This window comes from Rhinolophus sinicus, chromosome 17 (genome assembly GCF_057876585.1).
Source record: "Rhinolophus sinicus isolate RSI-liver-muscle chromosome 17, RSI-T2T, whole genome shotgun sequence".
Classification (NCBI taxonomy): Eukaryota; Metazoa; Chordata; class Mammalia; order Chiroptera; family Rhinolophidae; genus Rhinolophus; species Rhinolophus sinicus.
The window spans coordinates 169,569,886-169,591,668 of record NC_142517.1 but is presented as its reverse complement, the minus strand read 5'-3'; the positions used below and the strand labels follow the sequence as shown (position 1 = coordinate 169,591,668).

The following is a 21,783-nucleotide window of genomic DNA, read 5'->3' as shown; positions in this document are numbered from 1 at the left end:
TTTAAGAATAAGTCTTAAAAATGAATAAACAAGGATAACTTTAAGAGCACGTACCTGTCCCAAATAAAATGTCTCATGTGGGCAAAATTCTTAACAAATGCTTGATTTTGAAGCATATCAGGCAGCATTGGTGGCATCTTAGAGCCATGTCATTAAGTATACAGAGGTGAGAGGGACTCTTCCTTCCCTGCGAGGCTGAGGAGAATATGAGCACGAATGTTTGGAGCTGCATAGATCGTCAGTTGTGCTTTAAGTTCAGCTTCACTGTGGTGAACAAAGGAGCATTTCGATGCGTAAGGGATGGTTGGTTAATAGAGTTACATTTAGTTTCTTCAATCACTCTATCTCATGGGAAACATTGACAGAGTTGGAAAGTAACACTTATAAAATCTGTTAGTATTCAATTAAGAAAATATTTTATTATCCAGCTTGAACTAGAAATGTGACATTCTGATAAAATATTAATTGAAGAGCTACCAATTCAAATGTAGCCAACACACTTAAGTGAAACAGGAAAAGCCTGCTGTCTCTGTGCCAGGTACCATGCTAGGTGATTTCCATATACTCTCATGTAATTTTCTCAACTGCCCTATGACATATATTATCCTTATTTTATTAGTGAGTATTGAAACTAAATTGTCCTTTCTTTGATCATTCAGAATGTACTTTTGGGTACTGGCATGCTTCAGAGTCAGAAATTTCAATTACTATTTATTTAGAAGGGTCAGTTAATAGTTTTCCAGTTGATAAAATAAGGAACAAATAAATATTTGCTGTATTCCATCAGCATTCTTTGTGACTTTTTTTGTAGCATCTATGAGTGAATGAAAGTGGTGTTTCTATCTCTGTAGAAGACTGTTGATACTGAGTCAATGAATAAACAGCAATTAAATAGGTTTTGGAAGGGAACTTTATTATTAAAATGAGAGATTTTTTATTGAATTTACATACCTTATTTTAGAGGCTATAGGACATATGCAGTAGATTTATTTCTACTTTTATACTTTTGGAAATTGGAAGGAGAGAAATGGCAAATACTTTGTAAGAGTAGTCTTTGAAAATACTGTGTGTTAAAAGATATAAAGTAAAAAATTCTTAATGTAGGGAAATCTCTTTAAAATAAATGCACGTAGTTTCCCAGTGTTTCTTCAATGGATTCAATTTTTATTTTTTGCTTACTACTCATCTTAAGAGAGATCTAGTTTCTCTTAGTCATTGGTGGACGTACTTTCTTTCCAAGGTTAAAAGGTCATGTTTATCTAAGAAGTCAAGCACCTGGCTGCTCATTTATGGACCCATTCCTCTACAAATTGATATGAAAAATCACAGGGAAAAGAAGGTCTTAATTTTTAGATTAGTTTTTTAAGATTAAAAACCACTATATGAACTTTTAAGTACAGTTACATGAAAAACGAAAGTATAATAAAAAGGTCATGTCAGGGAAATTTAGTTGAGTCTGTGTTTATTTTACTTGTCAATTTTTCCTTTATCCAACTTAGTGCTGCAATGGTTAGTGTTATTATTTTTGTTAAAAGTCAAACTACTAGTGTTTTCAAGACATGGAAAGAGACTATATTTGATAATGTTGCTGTGTGAATATTATAACATAAAATGGGATACAGAATGAATAGAAAGGAGATCATTTCTTTCTCGTAGCCAAACAATAACCAGGTTGTCTATAGTTTAAGGATTTTTCACTTGTCTGGGGCTTACTTAGCTCTACCTTGGGGGAAGGCAGGCCCTCAAATGATTAAATAGAAGGCAAAAATAAAAGTTTCTGAAAAGAAACTGCATTTTAAATTGCAAAATATGTTGATTTTTCTTAAATATCTACATATGTTACTGAGAAAACAAAGTGGGAGTGGGAACAAATGATAATTCATAAAAAACCCTCTGCTTCATTCAGATTAATTCAGGTAAAATCTCTTGAGCTTTAACAAAATTAGTTGAATAATAAGGTAAGTCTTGTAGAGAGATATTTATTTTGGAGTGGGTACATGTACTAAAAATTTCTAATGAAAATAGTAGACATACTGGGTAAATAAATCATTAGTTTGAGAACATTTGCTCAGTTCACTAATCTCTAATGGTTGATGGATGCTATGAAGCACATTCACATAAACCAGGACACAAAAAAATGTCTGCTAGCTGTGGTTGTGAATTTATCATCTGATTCTCCCAAATGACATTTCAAAAAGGGCAGTCTTATCTTTTGTTAAAATACAGACTTGAAACAACACTGATAGAAAGGAATTCCTTTGCTCACGAATCGCATCAAGCCGGGACAGCAGGCAGTTATATTATGTTGGTACAGAAGTAATTGTGGTTTAAAGGTTAAAAATAATTGCAAAAATCGCCAGTACTTTTGCACCAACCTAAAATTTTGTTTGTTGTATGTTCTCATACTTAAAAAAACTAATTTTCTGAAGATTGATATGCGTGTGAAGCAAAAAGAGGTTATATCCTAAAGTTTTAAGTATTAGTAACTTAATTTCTGTGGTACGGTGTGTTGTACTGGTGGAATGTTATTGAATAAGTTTCTGTATGGAGTTGGGGTATTAATGGGGGAATGGTCTGTTAGCTGGCTCGATATTTTCATGGATTACCTTCTTCCATTCCTTTGTAGTCCATAACACCTAAAATATGTGGGAAGGAACTCAGATGAAAGTGGCTTGCTCATATGTGCCTAAGAGGCTTTCAAAAGTGGATTCATTTAGATACATTCTGTTTTCCTCTGTTTAACATCTATGGATATTGACCTAGAGCAATGAGGGTGCCTGGGCAAAAGCCGTTGGCTTCTTACTGATTGACATTTTTACTTTGTTTTAGGCTTTTTCAAACTTCCCTTAAAAAAGCAAGCAAACAAAAAACGCATTTACCAGAAGTAGGAATCTAAAGAATTTGGGTCTTCTGAAGGAGAGAAATACAGAAAAGAAGTGGAACTGTACTTGCTAGATAATGCGTCAAATACTTTTTTACTTTACATCTGAATTGATTATTTTTAAGGCAGTTTGTCTTTATGTTGAGAAGTGAAGCTAACAATTGTAAGATAAATTGGGTGGTAGTATAACCACTGAGAGGTAGATGAATGCATTTAACTTGTTAGACCGTATTCCGTAGCCTGTAATGGGAAGGAATGTTGGAGTATCTGACTTCAAAGCAGACGGAGGAAATAAGATCTACTGGTGACAGTTTAATTAAAAAAAATGGAGTATACCTATAGGAGAGTATAAGAGATAATCTGCACTGAAACAAAGGAAGAAAGGAACTGATGTCTGAACAGTGAGCTAAGATAAAGAAGGTGAAAAGATCACAGAACCAGTTTGGGAACATAGTAGAACAGGACAACTTTATATCATGAAAGAGACTCCCAACTCCTTTAGAAATTCCATTAATAGACTTGATGAAAGAATGCTGACAAGGAAAGAAAGCATATTTAAGTACTCCGTCTTTACATATAGTGAAATTAATAAAGTTTAAATTTCTGTTGGCAGCAATTGAAACAATACACACACACACACACACACACACACACACACACACACACACACACACACACCTACCCCTCCAAAATTTCATTTTGGAGGAAAATTACGTCAGATTCACCCAACCTTTGATTATCTAAATGAATTTTTCTCATACACACAAATGCATATGTACACAAATTGGAAGGGGATCAGGGCTGAACATTAAGGGGTCAAGTGCGTTGTGTAGTGTGTCACTCACTACCAACTAAGACAAAAACATCTGGTTGACTTTTCCTCTATTCATTGAGCATCAAGTGGAGAAGAATTGACTAGAAAGAAGCCTACATGTCTGTTTTGAATGTGACACCTATTGTGTATCATATTAATCATATCAGCTTTATTGTCTTTTGTCCAGTCATTCGGGCTAAAGTTAAAGAGGTAAAAACCAAGTGCCATGATGTGACTGCAGTAGTCGAGGTGAAGGAGATTCTAAAAGCTTCTCTGGTAAACATTCCGAGGGACACCGTAAACCTTTATACCAGCTCTGGCTGCCTGTGCCCTCCACTTAATGTTAACGAGGAATATATCATCATGGGCTATGAAGATGAGGAACGCTCCAGGTAATTCACTTCTTAAAGATTCAGAATAACTTCGATGCCTGTTCTGTTCTATGCCTATTCTATTGCATTTTTCTACAGATCTTACTCTGAGGTTCTTACCTTGGGATCTGTCTGCATTCTAGGGGATTAAAGATAAGTTTTAGTTGGGTCCCTCAATTTCATGTATTGGATACAAATGTGTACGTGTGCAATTTGCGGGTGTGCATTTTCCTGGAAACAGGGATAAAATCTTAATTCTTAAAGGGGTCCCTGATTCCCAAATAGTTAAGAATTACTGTTCTAAATTTGGCTATCTGGTTCTAGAATAAATAGATAAGTCTTTCTTGGCAATAATTCTTTGTATTTTCAGTAATGTTTTAACTTTTCAAAAATGGTTGCTTCTTTAAAAAATACAGATTACTGTTGGTGGAAGGTTCTATTGCTGAGAAATGGAAGGATCGACTTGGTAAAAAAGTTAAGGTAAGCCTATATTTTATGTTCAAAGTGATACACAAAAAATAAAAGTGGGAAACCAGCCACTTGTCATTTACACAAAATAGCTGCCCTCAACTACAGGAGAAATATTAAAACCCGATATATACATCTATTTAAAATTCCAAGACTGAGTTTGTCTTTAATGTCTATTTCATTTAAGGAATACTCTGTATGTGTGTCAGAGATCTAACTGCAGTTGCCTAACTTTTCACAGTGAGAAGTCTAGCTATAATTAGTCCAGTCCTGGTAGGGTGACTCCACATTATTACTAGATATCCAGGCTCCCTCCAGCTTACAGCTCTGCCATTTTTTTTTTTTTTTCAAATAATTAGCAGATTCTTTAACAAATTTTGTATTATGAAAACTTTCAAATATATATGAGTACAAAATTAATGGACCCCCCAATATTCCTATCAACACTTAACAAGGTTTTGCCAAATTATTGCATAATTCCTTGTTCTTTGCTAATTTTTTTTCAATTATTGTAGAAAAAATTTTTAAATATTTTTTTTCAATTATTGTTGACATACAATATTATATTAATTTCAGGTATACAAAGCAACATAGTGGTTAGACATTTATATACTTCACAAAGTGAGAACCCTAATTAGTCTTTGACCCATCTGACACTGTACATAGTTACTACAATATTATTGACTATATTCACTATGCTGTGCTTTGCATTCCTGTAATTTTCAAAAAAATTATAGGTGACATTAATATTATTTTATATTAGTTTCAGGTGTACAGTGTAGTGGTTAGACGTTTATACAGTTTGTGATCTCCCTAAGTCTAGTACCCACCTGACACTATACATAGTTTTTACAGTATTGACCAAATTCCCCATAGTGTACTTTACATCCCTGTGACTATTTTGTAACTATCTATTTGTACTTTCCAATCCCTTCACCTTTCTCACCCAGCCTTTCAGGCCCCCTCCCATCTAGTAACCATCAATTTGTTCTCTGTATCTATGAGTCTGTTTCTGTGTTGTTTGTTTATTTTGTTTTTTTATAGTCAACATATAAATGAGATCATATGGTATTTGTCTTTCTCGGTCTGACTTATTTTACTTAGCATAATACCCTCTCGGTCCATCCATGTTGTTGCAACTGGTAAGATTTCATTCTTTTTTATGGCAGAGTAATAGTCTGTTATATATTTGCACCACAATGTCTTTATCCAATCATCTGTTGATGGGCATTTCAGTTGCTTCCATATCTCAGCTATTGAAAATAGCACTGCTGTGAACATAGGGGTACATATATCCTTTTGAATTAGTTTTGGATTTCTATGGATAAATACCCAGGAATGGAATTGCTGGGTCATAACGTAGTTCTATTTTTAATTTTTTGACGAACCTCCATTCTGTTTTCCATAGTGGCTGCACTATGGAATTTTTTCAATCCCACAAACAGTGCACGAGGGTTCCATTTTCTCCACATCCTCACCAACACTTGTTTGTTGATTTATTGATGAGAGTCTTTCTGACAGGTGTGAGGTGATATCTCATTGTGGTTTTAATTTGCATTTCTCTGACAATTAGTGATGTTGAACATCTTTTCATATGTCTATTGGTCATCTCTATGTCCTTTTTGGAGAAATGTCTGTTCAGATCATCTGCCCTTTTTTTTTTTTTTTTTTTTTTTTTTAGATTTAATAAAGTTTTATTTTTCAAAACGTACAGTTGGTAGGACCTGTTTTTCATGCATCTTCACCAGCAGCTGGGGCATCCCCACCCTTGGTGTTTCTGGTGTAAATTACTTGAGTACGGTGCTTTGAAACTAATTTAATAAGTCCTTTACTAAGGAGCTCCTGAAGGGCTGCCCTGGCCAAGGTACTGCGGATCTTCAGTCTCTCAGAGACAACAGCTGGGGTTATAAGCTTATAGTTGGGAACTTCCTTACAGAGTTTGTCATATGTCGCTTTGTCAAACAAGACTAAGTTATTGAGCTTGTCCCGAACTTTGCCTTTGGACCACTTCTTTTTGGCCTTGCCTCCAGATTTGTTCACTGGGTCTTTGTCTTTCTTGGCCGACTTTCCAGCATCTTTCTTCTTCTTGTCATCTTTGGGCGGCATGGCAAAGTGCGGACAGCACACGGTACGACTGCAGCTTCGCTAAGATCTGCCCATTTTTTAATTGGATTGTTTGTTTTTTGGTGTTGAGTTGTATGAGTTTTTTAAATAAATTTTGGATATTAACTCCTTATCGGATGTATCATTGGTGAATATATTCTATTTAGTAGAATATGTTGTTTGTTTTGTTGATCGTTTCCTTTGCTGTGCAAAAACTTTTTAGTTTGATGTAGTTACATTTGTTTAGTTTTTCTTTCATGTCCCTTGTCCATGGAGATGCATCAGTAAAAATATTACTAAGGGTGATGTCTGAGAGTTTACTGTGCATGTTTTCTTTTAGCAGTTTTATGGTTTTGGGCCTCACATTTAAGTCTTTAATCCAGATTGAGTTTATTTTTGTACATGGAGTAAGAAGGTGGTCCAGTTTCATTTTTTTTTTTTTTTTTTTTTTTTTTGCATGTATCTGTCCAGTTTTCCCAGCATCATTTATTGAATAGACTGTTTTTACCCCAATGTATATTATTGCTTTGTCATAGATTAAATGACTATATAGGCATGGATTTATTTCTGGGCTCTCTATTCTGTTCCATTGATCTATGTGTTGATTTTTATACTAGTACCATGCTGTTTTCTTTACTATAGCCTTGTAGTATAGTTTGATATCGGGTATTGTGATTTCTCCAATTTTGTTCTTTTTTCAAGATTATTGTGGCTATTTTCTCTTTGTCTTTAATCTTTGCCATTTTAATTATAATGTGTCTTGGTGTGGGCCTGTTTGGGTTCATCTTGTTTGGGACTCTCTGTGCTTCCTGAGCTTGTATGTCTATTTCCTTTGCCAGGTTAGGGAAGTTTTCAGTTATTATTTCTTCAAATGTGTTCTTTATCCCTGCTCCCTCTCTTCTCCTTCTGGTACTCCTATGATGTAAATGTTGTTATGCTTGATGTTGTCCCAGAGGTCCCTTAAACTATCTTCGTTTCTTATTTCTTTTTTTTTTTTTCTGTTCCGATTGGGTGTATTCTGCTACCTTGTCTTCTAAATCACCGATTCAGTCCTCTGCTTCATCTAATCTGCTGGTGATTCATTCTAGTGTATTCTTTTCAGTTTTTGTATTCTTGATTTCTGAGTGTTTTTTTATGGTTTCTATGTCCTTTTTTATACTAACTCTCTGTTGAAGTTCTCATTAAGTTCCTTAAGAATTCTTGTAACCAGTGTTTTGAACTCTGTTAAGTTGGTTGTCTACACTGCATTTGGTTCATTTTCTGGAGTTTTCTCTTGTTCTTTTATTTGAGACATGTTTCTTTATTTCCTCATTTTGGCTGCCTCCTGTGTTTGCTTCTATGTATTAGGTAGACCTTCTATGTCTTTCAGTCTTTGCCAGGTGGCCTTATGTAGTATGTGTCCTATGTGGTCCAGTGGCACGGTCTACCTGATTACACACAACTCAGTCTTGCCCTGTATGTCTCTGGCACCTCTTGAGTTGCTGCCCCTCTGCCGGAGCCCAGAGTGAGTACTTGCAAGCGACTGAGTCTGTCTGTGGGCCCTTTAAGAAGATGTCTGGGTTTCTAGCTGCCTTCCATCTCACAGGGACGGCTGGAATCCTCACTGGTTTTCTCCACCAGTTGTGGGGACTCTTCTTCCCAGCCCAGGACCCCTGAGCTGGGGAGCCTCTTGTGGGGCTGGGACCCCTCACACTTCAGGGAGGACCTCTGCCACTGAGATGTCCCTCCTGGTGCTCAACCACTACCTGTAAGTTTGAGATGAGCCTATTTTGCATCTCTGCCCCTCCTACCAGTCTCAATGTGGCCTCTTCTTTATATCCTTAATTATGGGGGTTCTGTTCAGCTAGTGTTCAGATGATTCTCAAGGTTGATTGTTCTATAATTTAGTTGTAATTTAATGTGATCATGGGTGGCAGCAGGCACAGCATTTACCTATTCCACTATCTTGGATCCATGTTCTGCTCTGCCAGTTTTAAGAGAATTGCTTCCATGCTCATGTTTACCTGGAGGTCACAAGATGGCTGCCCCTCCTCTAGTCTCCCACCTACATTTCCAGGAGAAAGAAAAGGGAGGTAAAGGGGGTTTCCAAGTACCCCATATAGCAACTTTTACTTAGGACTGGGCCTCATGTCCATCCCTAGATGCAAGAGAGGCTGGGAAATGTAGTTTTTTAGCTGGGCATATTGCTTCCTTGAACAAAATGCAGTTCTGTGAGTCAAAGGGGAGAATAAAAGATAGGTAGGAAACTACCATTGTTGTCCAGTGCACAGGCATCAATTCCTATGTACAGGTGCAGCCACATTCATCTGTGTATAAGAGATATGACCAAATTAGGTCCTTAGAGCAGTAATGTAGCTTTATTTTTAAGCCAGTGACTTAGATTCTAGAAGTGATACATTTGGAAAAAAGCCACAGTAAATTACCTTATATAGAAGGTTCCATTTCTTTTTACTATACTAAGCAAATCTGTTTCAAAGAAAGGAATGTAGGAGAGTATTCATCAAGTGGCAAAGAATTGAAAAGGGTGTGTGTGTGTGTGTGTGTGTGTGTGTGTGTGTGTGTGTAGTGGGTGTAGAAGTGGGAGGGGAGAGTGGTAATTCTATCAAACATAATACATCCTCTTCCTTCGGTGAATTTAAAGACTTGGGAAATGTTTAGAGAGTAAGTTAAATACCCCTGGGCAGTTTATCTTACATTACATCTGGCACTTGACACAGCAGATACATTTGAGTTTAAGTGACCTACAAAAATGTAGAGGGCATTATTTTGCAGGGATAAACTATCTTCCACTAAGTTCTTCCCTGCCCCCACTCTCCCCACCCCCCCACTCTCCCCACCTCCACTCTCCCCACCCCCGCCCTGATATTTGTCAAAAGTAAGATGTAGTTCAGGTTCATTCTTGTGAGAATTCTCTGTTTGTATCTTTTTCCAATTAGTTTGGTGTTTATTACAAAGTGGCTCTTCTTCAGCATGTTGGAATGTCTTACTGTCCTTTTAATTTGGTTTTCTGCTTGCTAATGCAGAACAGGAATGTGTCCTAAATTCCTGTACCAGTTGAAAGAGCTTTCAACATCCCTGCTGCAAAGCATGTAACAAGGCTTCTCTTTTGGTACCAAAACAATTATCATCATGTAAAGACCCAGGATGCATGGCTGTTTCTCTGTTTCTTAGTAAGGCTAACATATTTTCTGTTGCTTTCTACAGGGGACTCACAGAGTTATTACTATGAAATCATTTATATTCTCAGTCTAGATTTAAACATGCTAAAGGAAGGATTAAACCAATAACTTGAACAATTTTTAATTCATATGCAGATACTCAGGACTTAAAGGCCTTGGATGGAAAATCTCTTTTGGCTAGAATTTTTGAGATCCTTACTTTAGTTTTCCAGTCAGTTTGAGGCTGTAAAAAAAGAGTTTTATGGAGGATACTTTTGAACAAATCAGTTGCCCTTTTTACTGATTTTTTGTTCTTGGTGGATCGATCAAGAATTAAATAAAGACCTTTTTATGGTTTTGCCATGCAAATAGTTGTTTATCTGTGTCTCTGTTATAGCAGTTTGTTCAAATCAAGATATTTGGCCTGTGTTGGGGAGTTGAGAATTAGACTTTTTTTTTTTAAATATGAAAAACAATAAGAGTGTGGAATAAATGGTATTAAAATGAAGATTACTTTTAGTAATTGAAAAATCATTTATTATATACTAAACACTTTATGCACTTTTATCTGTTAATCTTCAGAACAGTGTTATAAGCAGATTCTACCATTAATTCCAATGTGTTAATGATGAAAACGAGGTTTAGTAAATTCAAGAAACTTTGCACAGTAACTGATGGGGTTAAAATTTGAAATTGGGCAATCTGACATTAGCTCCTCGCTATTGAAAATGTGGTTTCTAGACCATAAACATTGACATCACCTGGGAGCTTGTTAGTTATAAAGGGCCCTGTCCCAGGCCCACTGAATGAGAATGTGCAATTTAACAAGACCTCCAAGTTATTTCTATAATCATTGAAATTTGAAAATATTGATTTAGTCCTTATTCACTATGTATAACATCCATAATATAACTCCTTTTTAATTTATTATATGACATGAAAACATAATGGGCATTGCTAATATGAAATATTAGTAAACTTGATTGTGGCTATTAAAAACGTTGGTAATGTCTGCTTTATAAAACTAAGAAAGAGGGCAGAAACTTACCTGTTCTGTTTGTTGCCCTGCGTAGGTATTATTTTAAGAAGTACTTTTAAGAGACTCCATTCCCACCCCAAATTTTAATTGTTTTTATTTCTCAAATCACATAGATTTAAAAAGACTCCATTTCTATGTGTCATAAGAGAGGAAAATGACAAATAGCCCTTCTGTCAAATTCTCTGTGTAAATCTTCCATTTGTTGATCACTTATGAAGTGCCAGACTTGTATATGTTGTCTCAGGAAATAACTACAAATATTGACTGACATTTGTATCACCACTTACTCACATGGGGATTTTAAGGTTTGATATGAAAACATTATTGATATAGGTGGCCAGTTTTGTGCTCTTTAAAATCTGAGAATTATGCTCATGTAGCATAAATTTCATTGTTATCCTGGAATATAGATTTTATACTTTTGGAAAGTAGTAAAATGGTTTCGAGATCTGACGTTGCAGTCTCACTCAGTTGTTAGAATAATAGAAATGACGACCCTGGTGACCATTTTCTGTTTTAAATTTCACAGCGCTGGGATATGAAGCTCCGTCATCTTGGACTGAACAAAAGTGATTCTAGCCATAGTGATTCCACTCAGAGTCAGAAGTCTGGCAGGAACTCTAACTCCCGGCAAGCACGCAACTAAATCCTGAAATGCAGAAAGAACATTAGTGGACTTCCTATTAAAATTGCATTGCTGGACTAGCAAAGGAAAATTGCACTATTGCACGTCACATTCTATTGTTTTTACCACAAAAGTCATGTGGTAACTGATATTACTTTTATTTTCTCTTGTTTTCTGCTCTTCTCTTCCCTCCCCCCACCCCGTTTTTTGTGGTCTGGGTGCAGATCCTTAAATATATTATATGTATTCTATTTCACTAATCATGGGGAAACTGTTCTTTGCAATAATAATAAATTAAACATGTTGATATCAGAGCCTCTTTTCTGGAATAAATGTTAATTTACTCTTCTATACCTGGATTGGAAATGCAGTATTGGACACAAAGAGAGAAAGCTAAATATGCTGTACAGCATACTTGGCTGATGTAATTACAGCCTCATTTTCTCATGCCTTTTGGGCATTCTCCTCATACTTAGGAAGTTCCACATGTTTATAAAGGTAAAATAGCATTTGAAATCAAATGCCACACAGACAAAGCAATCAAGCACCAGGAAGCATTTATGAGAAAAAGACACACAGGATGAATTATTTGCAAGATTGGTAGGAAGCAAAATAAATAGTGTTAGGAGTTGGGGATTGAACATTATGCCAAATTGAGAAGCACAACTGAAACTAGTAGCTGTTGGGATGTTAACAGTAACATTTATCTTTTGGTAATACATTTTATTTGTTTATGAATATATTAATCAGCATTAGGGAAGTGAATTACAACTAGACATCTGCTGTTACCAGCATAGCTCTTTTTCGTTTGCTTCTTTTTAAGTAAATCCATTGGTATGAGTCTTTTTTTTCTTCTTTTAAAATAAATATGACTTGTTGCATTGGCTAGGGAAAGAAAGTATGTATGTGTACTAGGCTATTATTTTTAAAACGTAAATAACTATAAAATGCTGTAGTTTGCAGGTTGGTAAAATGTGCAAAGTTTTGTGTGTGTGTGTGTGTGTGTGTGTGTGTGTGTGTGCTTGTGTATGTGTGTGTCTGTGCATTCACACTCAACCTGGACTGAATTACAGGCCTATGCATTGGCCTGTATTTTATCATTAGGATTTGTGCTGTTTAATGCTCAGTTAAATATATCTAATAAAAGGAATTATAGTTTTCAGTAGAGAGGCTACTCTGACTTTTGAACCAAATGCACATTTGCATTCCCCAAGCTGCAGTGCAATTCCCAGGGACCATGGGGAACAAATGATGCTTTTACTTCCTTCAGTGGGATACTTTGGAGCCTGTGCCAATCATTTGCAAGTCTCATTCCCTTCCATTTTCATGTTTGATATTAGTAGAACCAAATTTCTAAACTATGGTATGCTGAAAATAAAACACTTATGAAGCAAAATGGTGTTGTGTTTCCTTCTACAAGGACAGTTATGCAAGAATGAAATTTATTACTGAACAAAACTTCCCTAAAATGATAAATAATGCATCTAAATTCTCTTTTGGAAATACGAAAACATTCTTGACTTCCGACTGACCCCCAAATCCCAACAATTTCCTCAGTCTTAGAATAAAGAGTTCCCACCATTGCCTGCATGAGGACAGCGTGGTCTTTTGCGCTGCCTGTTGGTTGCTTTCAGATAATTTCGCTGTCTGCCCTTTGGGCTTTATTCTCAGATGGCTGGGGCAGGGCATCTCTTTCTAGATGCTGCTGTCATAGCCTTCAAAAGGTGAGTTTGGGTGTCACTGGATAGTAAGTGCCAGAATGGAAGAACTGCACCTCACAATCTCACATCCTGGTATGTATGCCTCAACTTGAGCTTCAAGGACGGAGGACTGGAAAATAGTGCTTCTGCATCGTCTTGTTTTTCTCATGCTTTTTTCAGGGTAACTGGAAAGCGCAAGAATTGACTGCAGGAGATTTAAAGGAATTGGTTTCTCAAGTCCAAAAAAATGTCATCAACTCTTCCAAAGCATAGTAAGAATTTTAAGTGATGAAATATTTTGATGTACAATGAAAGCCACAGATATTTCCAGTTCCTGCAGTTTGTGTGTGTGTGTGTGTGTGTATAATTTTTGTGTAGAGATTTGACACAATTTATGCTCAGTGCATATAGAATTATGCTATTTATAAGTAAGAGGACCAGGTTCTAAGATTCAGCAGTGGTTTTGTTTGTTTTGTTTTTTTCCGCCTTCCATTTTAATTATCTATACTAACAATGCTTGATTTTGCTCATCTATATGAGGTGCTGTTATTTTAACGCCTCTCATAGTGTAAGGTCCATGGATAAAGTGTATTTGGTTTATCAATTTGACAGTTGCAACATCTTCATTAATAAATTCTGTGCAGGCTTCTTTTGGGGAATGCCATGATTTTTATCATGATGGTCACATTTCTAAAACTGCAAATCCATTTCTACTCTAATTGCTATAATAAAAATAGATCTCATTAGTGCCCCTCTACAGACTTATCTGACAGATACTAACTTTCAAAGCCACTACAATTTTAATATATATGCATATTTGTCAATAACCTTGAGATCTATTAAAATTAATTTTTAAAAATTTTTGGCAAATTATATTTACTTTCAGATTTTAATCTTTCTAGCCAAATAACAAAATGTTAGATGCATGCTGAATAAACTAGTAAAAATTAAAATAACAGCAACTTTGGATTCTCTTCATGGACATATAAATATTTTACTGTGTCACATACAGAGTGTAATCTGATTCAGAGCCATATGTTGCACTGAACATTTGGGGGTGGGGTGGGACAAATTCATGTTTTTCCACATCTGTTACATATTAACAAAGCAAGTACAAAAATTACAATCACTGAGTAAATAGTACTTTTGCCTTCTGCAAGAAAGTATTTGCTATTATTTTTCAGCAAGGAAAATGACTAAAAAGTATTTCAAGATCAGTGTTTATTTAGGCTGTGAATTTTAATATGTAAATAATACAGGCATTCAAGAACACAGTAACAATGAGGTGAAGCAGATATTCCTAATATTACTGAAATCCAACTGATAGAATTTTAAAATATGGTTTCCAGCTGTATTAATATTAACAAAAAAACAGTATAGTCATGCCTTTGGCAATTATCTCTCTGGGGCAGTAATGTCTAATAGTGGCTAGAACTCTATTAAAAACACTTGGATGTGTATTACCTCATAATCCTTGAATGTCTATGAAGTATTGTTATTTGCATTTTATAAATGAAGAAATCAAGGATTCAGAACTTCAGAGTATGTAAGTAACATCCTTTTATTCTTATTTCCTAAGTTATAAGTTTCCCACCATTGCAATTGCTGATAAAAAGAAAAATGTATCCTGACATTTTTAAAAAGTATAGTGTCAGGCATAGAGCAGCTACTAAGGTCTACTGAGGTCTGCTGACTGTCAGTGTAAGTCCCAAATCTGACCCCAAGTACTGTCACTTCCATTCTTTAGTTGTCCTTGCTTATGAAATCAAAGTTTCAATGGAGTTTCATACAGGATGAGGTGAATGGACAATGAAAGTGATGCTGTTGGTATTAATAATTTAAAGGTACATGATCCTCAGTAGAAAAAAATGGTATCTCCCCCCGAAGTTTCCATTATTCCTTGAATTTGGAGAAAACTATGGAGTTAATAGTATGCATATGCACGAAAGTTGAAATTAAAATTTGATGGTTACTTGGGATGGGTCAGAAAGGTGAAGGGATTAAGCAAATACAAATTGGTAGTCACAAAATAGTCACAGGGATGTGAAACACAGTATGGGGAATATAGTCAATAATGTAAAAACTATGTATAGTATCAAATGGGTAGTACACTTATCGGGGGGATCACTTCATAAATTATATAAATGCCTAACCACTGTGCTGTACATCTGAAAGTAATATAAAATAATATTGAATGTCAATGATAATTAAAATATATATACATATAGTCACAAGATATAAAGTACAGCATAGGGAATATAGTCAATGGTATTGTAATATCTAAGTACGGTGTCAGATGGGTAATAAACTTGTTGGGGTTATCACTTTGTGAGAGGTGTAAATGTCTACTCATTATGTTGCTTTGTACACCTGAAACTAATAATAAAAAAAGTTGATGGTTACCATAAAACCAGAATGGTTTCTTTCCACTGGGAACTCTCATTTCTCATTCTTTATCCTCCCACCACCACAGTGCTCCAGTCTAGAAAGAAAACTATTCTATATGACCTAATGCCCCCTGCTTTTCTTTTATTAAACATTTTTACTATGAAAAGGATTTAGTATGTTGAAAGACAACTAAAGCTGTTTTTCTCTGGGTAAGTTGTAGACATCGTTCATTGTTTCTACTTCGAATGGTGGATTTTGAAAACACAAGGAGCAATGAATAAGGAAAAGATGTGCTCAGGGAAGCTTTTCCAGGCCCAGAGGGACACATTTATGGACTGTTAAGTATGCTGACTCAGAAATGAAAGGAAATGAAGAAAAGAACTTCTCACTGACCACAACGATGTTGAGTGGGATGACATCACTTATTACATAGTAGTAGTGCTGGAGCCGCCCTTCCAAACAGCCACCACCCTTAACACCATGAAATGGGATTGGGGTTATGATTGTAGGGTTGGATCTTAGAATACTTTGGGGCATCAGCAAGGATGGGTTAGGGTGATCAATCATACTTAGGAGAGCCCTGAGATAGTAAATAATCTGTGAAACTGGGAACAAAGTATTGCCTATTTATACTGGATGGTAAATAATGCTAATAAATAAAATTGATCAGGTTCACTTAATGCCTTTATTTCTACAATGTTTTGGTGACTGGGGGAATCAGGGCTTCCTAGGGATGGGATACCGGTACTAGCATTGAAGAACAGAATTTGAGGTGAATAGTTATAACTTCATTGGGCAAATGAATAGATGGATATGAACAAAATCCATACTGAAAGATTCTTTTGCTATGATCTATAACTCAAGTGATATATTAAAGCTTTAAAAAGAACCATGAAGCTCAGAAATATCATACATACAAAGACTTCATTGTCCTGTCTGCACACATCCATTTCTTTCCCTCTTGGCCATTCTTATCTATTCTGCTTCTCCTCATATTGCTTGACCAATTAACTGAAACACAAGTCTGCAGTAAGTATATTCAGAATTGCTAGAAAATCAAGCATTAAGCAAGTAGAAGAAATTGCTTGATATTCTTTAGATTCATTGACCAATATCTATGAAGCACATCTAGATTTCTTTCAGATCATCAGTTTGGGCCATTTTGTCCTGAGCTGCTTTTTTTTTTTTTTTAATTAAAGTTTAATGGGGTGACAATTGTTAGTAAAATTACATAGATTTCAGGTGTTCAATTCTTTAATACATCATCTATATATCACATTGTGTGTTCACCACCCACAGTCAGTTCTCCTTCTATCACCATATATTTGATGTCCTGAGCATCTTTAGCACACACAATACCATCAGCCTGGAACTACATCTGCCCACGCTTCTTTTAGAGACAGCACTTTTGAGACATTTGATCTTTCAATATGGCTTCCTTACCACACCTTAAAATGAGCTTTGAAGTTAAAATACCTGGATTCAAATTCTCGCTTTACAACTTATTTGTTGCTTAGCTTACCCTCTGAGTTTTAAGATCAGGTATGTTGAAGTGGGCAGACCCTGTTTAGCAGGTCATGGAGCATGGTAGGAGCTTACTGAGTATCAGAATAAGTCTACTTTTTCCTCTTGAATACCTCTGTGAGGTAACAGTTCTCCAACAAGGCTCTAGTGAATGCTTACCAACCCAGGAAGAGAAAGTATTGTTCAAGACATCCTACTCTCTGTACTGTTCTCTCTCCTCCATTTTTACGTTGCCAGACCCAAAAAAAACCCCTAAAATCACCCTCAAGTTGCAGACTGAAATTTTTTTCTTTTTCCTCCTCCAGCAAGGCAGATGTGCTTGTGCTTAGAAGGAAGCATGATCAGGAGACGAGATGAATACTCATTTGGTTTTTCAAAAGGTAAGATTCTGGAGAAACTATGTAGTACTCAATTCTACAAAATATATATCACTGATACAAATTTATTTTCCATATTCCAAATATTATAATTTATGTTGGAAATCACAACCAAAATACTTCTCCGACTTTTAAATGCCAAGGATAGTAAACCTATAGAAATCTTAATATCTTTATGCTGGTTATCTCTCTGGAAACGTCAGCTTCCAGACTGAGTCACTTAATCTTTGAACTTTTCAGTGTAATTGGGCTTTTGTATGTTACTATATTATACACTGTAAGGAATAGATTATTTCACATAAAGGAGCAAAGCAAGTAAAGAAATGTTCTCTTAATGTTATTGGTAATAGTTTGGCTTCCCCAAAAGGTTATTGTTCATGGTTCAGGTGAGCAAGGACAGACGATTTGCAAAGATATGTGTTCTCATTATAAGCCAAATTTTGTCAGAGGAGCTTCTTGGTGTTTTTCATTTCCTAGGGAGTTCCAGAAGTACTAAAATTATATTGAGACAAAATGTTTATGTTTTAGAAGTGCAGGCTCTGCATTCCAAGCTACACACTGAGGGTTCTCAAAACAGAGGCAGCTTTTACTGAAAGTTGGGAAATAAGAATAACTCATAAGGGCTTGGATTAGTACATAATGGAAAAATAGAAGATAACCAAAAAGCCAGCTGAAAAATGGAGCAACCTAATCCAGAGTTTGGTAAACTTTTCTGTGAATGGTTGCACAGTAAATATTTAAGGCTTTGTGGGTCATACAATATGTTGCAAATTCTGCCACTGAGGCTCAAAAGCAAACATTGACAATACATACGTGAGTGAGCATGATGGTGACGTTCCAACAATGCTTTATTTGCAAAAACAGAGGTGTACTGTACTGGCCCTCGGACTGCAGTTTGCCTGCCTTTGTGGATCTAATCAATGCTCAATAACTAGTTTGAATTATTTTATCATTTGTAGGACTTAATTAAATAGGTAGTTTTGGTGGTTTAGAGACTTTACTAAGAAAGGTTAGGCTTGTGCTTAAATAGGACTTTGCTTTAAAATTTACATTAAAGATTTAATCTTTTGGGTCAGACATTTCAGGAATCTGCTTAAAATGCAAGACCTTAGGGAATACATAAAGTCACCATTTCCTTAGTATCAATTAAGTAAGTAGCACAAGAGTACATAAGGCTTTAGAGGAGAGAAAGAGGGATTTGAAAGGGGAAACCCGTAAAAGGGAGGCATTAGTCTCTCCATTGAACCAATTAGTCATAGAATCCATTTGACCCCCCTATAATATTTTACAAAGGCACATTCTTTAGGAATAAAGTCCTGCGTGAATGAGTGCTCCAATATCCACATAGAGAGTAGCATTCGTTCATTGCACACTCATTCAACAAACACCTATTTTGTTGCAAGGCTCAGTGCTAGGAATTGAAGGTAAGAAGTGGAATAGGATAATCCAGCAGGGAAAATCCACCTATGATACAAGATGGTAGAATCTACCAAAGAGCAAGAATAAAGGTAATTCTTTTCAAAAAAAGCCATACAAACTGCAGCTGTCTTTTGCTCTCCCTCCCATTCATTATAGTTCAGCGTATTGAAATGTGCTCCTACTGCTAGTTACACCTTATTTTTAAAGCTGGCACACCAGTGATAGTGAAAAACTATAAATATGGTTGGTAATTTTTAAAACCTATTTACTCTTTCCTGGTTTCTTAACATTTCCATTTGAGTTGCTAAATCTAAAAAGAAAAAAAAAGATACTAGGAAGTGTTGCTCATGCACTAAAACCCTCTGTGTGTTGAACCCATTCACCATAAGCTTGATTTACAACTGCTTTTCTTGCTTGATGAATCCCACACGCCCCATAATTTAAACATCTTAATGCGCCTCTCACTGGAGAGCCTTTTTATTTGAATGTAAATTGATTCTGAAACTGCTTCCAGTCAGAAGTTTGTGTTTGATACACTGTAGCTTAGAGTTAAATATGGTCCCACTAAGGTTCAATCTGTAAAGTATAGGATTGAGGTTCAATTGCCACCATAATTAACCTAGCTCAGGTTAAGTTAACCATAAAACATACACTCCAGCTGACTGTATAACCTGTCACAAATAAATGAATGGTGTAGATCCCGAGCCACTCAGCTGTGGAATGCAGTTTGTTCACAAACATACAAAAGAACTTTGAGTTCATTTCTGGATTGGTGCAGTTTATTCTTTTTTGAGAACGTTGAGAGATTTTCAGTGGAACACAGACAAGATTTTTGTCTCATTCGAGAACTGAAAGCAACTCCACTAACTCTTACCTATTCCAAGTAAAACGAAATATAATCTAAGACAGTGGCTTGTCTATCATCTATCCCATTCAAAAAGAGAATGCTGGAGCCGGCCCAGTGGCTCAGGCGGTTAGAGCTCCATGCTGCTAACTCCGAAGGCTGCCGGTCGGATTCCCACATGGGCCAGTGGGCTCTCAACCACAAGGTTGCTGGTTCAACTCCTCGAGTCGCGCAAGGGATGGTGGGCTGCGCCCCTTGCAACTAAGATTGAATATGGCACCTTGAGCTGAGCTGCCTCCCAGATGGCTCAGTTGGTTGGAGCAAGGGCTCTCAACCACAAGGTTGCCAGTTCAATTCCTTGAGTCCCGCAAGGGATGGTGGGCTGCGCCCCCTGCAACTAGAAAACGGCAACTGGACCTGGAGCTGAGCTGCGCCCTCCACAACTAAGAAACAACTTGAAGCTAAACGGCACCCTCCACAACTCAGATTGAAAGGACAACTTGACTTGGAAAAAAAAGGCCTGGAAGTACACACTGTTCCCCAATAAAGTCCTGTTCCCCTTCCCCAATAAAAAAAAAAATCTTAAAAAATAAAAAAAGTATGCTGGAAGACACTGAAGGATCTCCATTTGTAGGTAATTCTAGAGTTTAATCATTATTCCTGCGACTGGCAAGTTACACTATAGGTTTTAGCACAACAAAATGTCAAATTACATGAAATAATTAGCTGCAATTATAAAAGTTATGCTTTTTTTTCAAGTATTTATTAAATACTTTACACTTAGCCAAATTTGAAAGTATTTCAGACTAGGATGAATATTATGTTAGTAAGTCAGTAAAATTTCAAGTCCTACTTTTCTCCTTCAAGCTCAGGAAGAAGTGTGTTAGCTCCAAATATATCCGGATTTACATGTTAGCTCTCCTTGGAGACAAACTTCCAGGTCCGTTCCCCGGTCCCCTTCTCAGAGCCACAGAGAGGGGGAAATGTCTTGCAGTGATGAAGCCAGACTGAGTAACAAAAATATGAATAAATAAGGCAACAGGTACACAAATGTATCCAGAGAGGATAGGCCTGAGCCCAGAAAGAGTTGAAAGCTCCACAGAGCTTGCTGGCACCCGAAACCCTGTCTTGTGTCACCATAATTAAGAAGCCATGTAGAAGTTCTTCTTCCAAAACAGAGAGGATGGTGATTTTGACCCAAGTAACCAGGCCCAGCCCTCACAGACAACTGCTTTTTTGTCTCTGAAATTAGGCTGTGGCCTTAAAAATTCCTGAGGCTTGGAGTAGATAGAGAGGGCATTACAATTCTTTCCACCGCACCAGGAATTGTGCCATGCTATAAACTTCTCACCATAGGAAAAAGGGAAGAAAAACAAGCCTGCTTTAATGACATGCAAATTTAAATTGTAAAAGAGGTCTTTACATTTATCTAATACTGTTAACCTCAAAGGACTCTTTGTCACTCACAGGCAAGTCTTTACTGAGTGCAACTGGCCCAGTGCTATGTTTGGTGGTGGGTGTTCCTGCGTGGTACCTGCCCTGCTGGAATGTACAACCTGATGCGGGGGGGCAGACAAGACAAGTGCTAAGAAGGACACATAGGATGCAGGAATGGTGACTGTCAGAGGTGGAGGTGGAGGCAGAGAGGACCTGCTGAACAAGGGTAGTCATCCAGGTGGAATCACTGTGAAGTCAGTGATGCTAAGCTTCAGGAAACTTCACTTGACCCAGCCTCTTCCAAGGTCCCGAGGAGTGCCATGATCATGCGTTTTTGTAAAATTTGCAAATTTAAGATTAAAAAATAAAATTAACTTTTCCATAAAAAGGGTTTCCCCAAATTGTATAATCTTTAGGGCTCACAAAATCTAGATTCATGATTGGTGGTTAGGGAAGATTTCCGTGAGGGTGAGATATTTTGGTTGATTCCAATAGGATAAGAAGGAGCCTGCTACGCTTGATGTAGGAAAGTGGTCCAGGTAGGTTAAAAGGTGATTTGAAAATCTTGAAACTGGAAATTACCTAGCCACTTGGAGGAACTATAAAGGGAGCAGAATGGAGAATGGAGAGAGAGA

General features: G+C 36.6%; 1 protein-coding gene and 1 pseudogene across 1 annotated transcript in view; one reads left to right on the top strand and one right to left on the bottom strand.

The window, feature by feature from the left end:
- The window catches only part of FRZB (frizzled related protein), a 32,674-nt gene extending 20,901 nt beyond the window's left edge, over positions 1 to 11,773 (top strand). The window contains exons 4-6 of the mRNA XM_019752852.3: positions 3,883 to 4,087; positions 4,483 to 4,546; positions 11,364 to 11,773. Of these exons, the coding sequence (XP_019608411.1) occupies positions 3,883 to 4,087; positions 4,483 to 4,546; positions 11,364 to 11,480 (386 nt within the window). The 3' untranslated portion in view covers positions 11,481 to 11,773. The remainder of the gene's footprint in view (positions 1 to 3,882; positions 4,088 to 4,482; positions 4,547 to 11,363) is intronic.
- LOC148754878 (small ribosomal subunit protein eS25 pseudogene) lies at positions 6,207 to 6,702 on the bottom strand (annotated as a pseudogene).
- Positions 11,774 to 21,783: the final 10,010 nt, after the last annotated feature.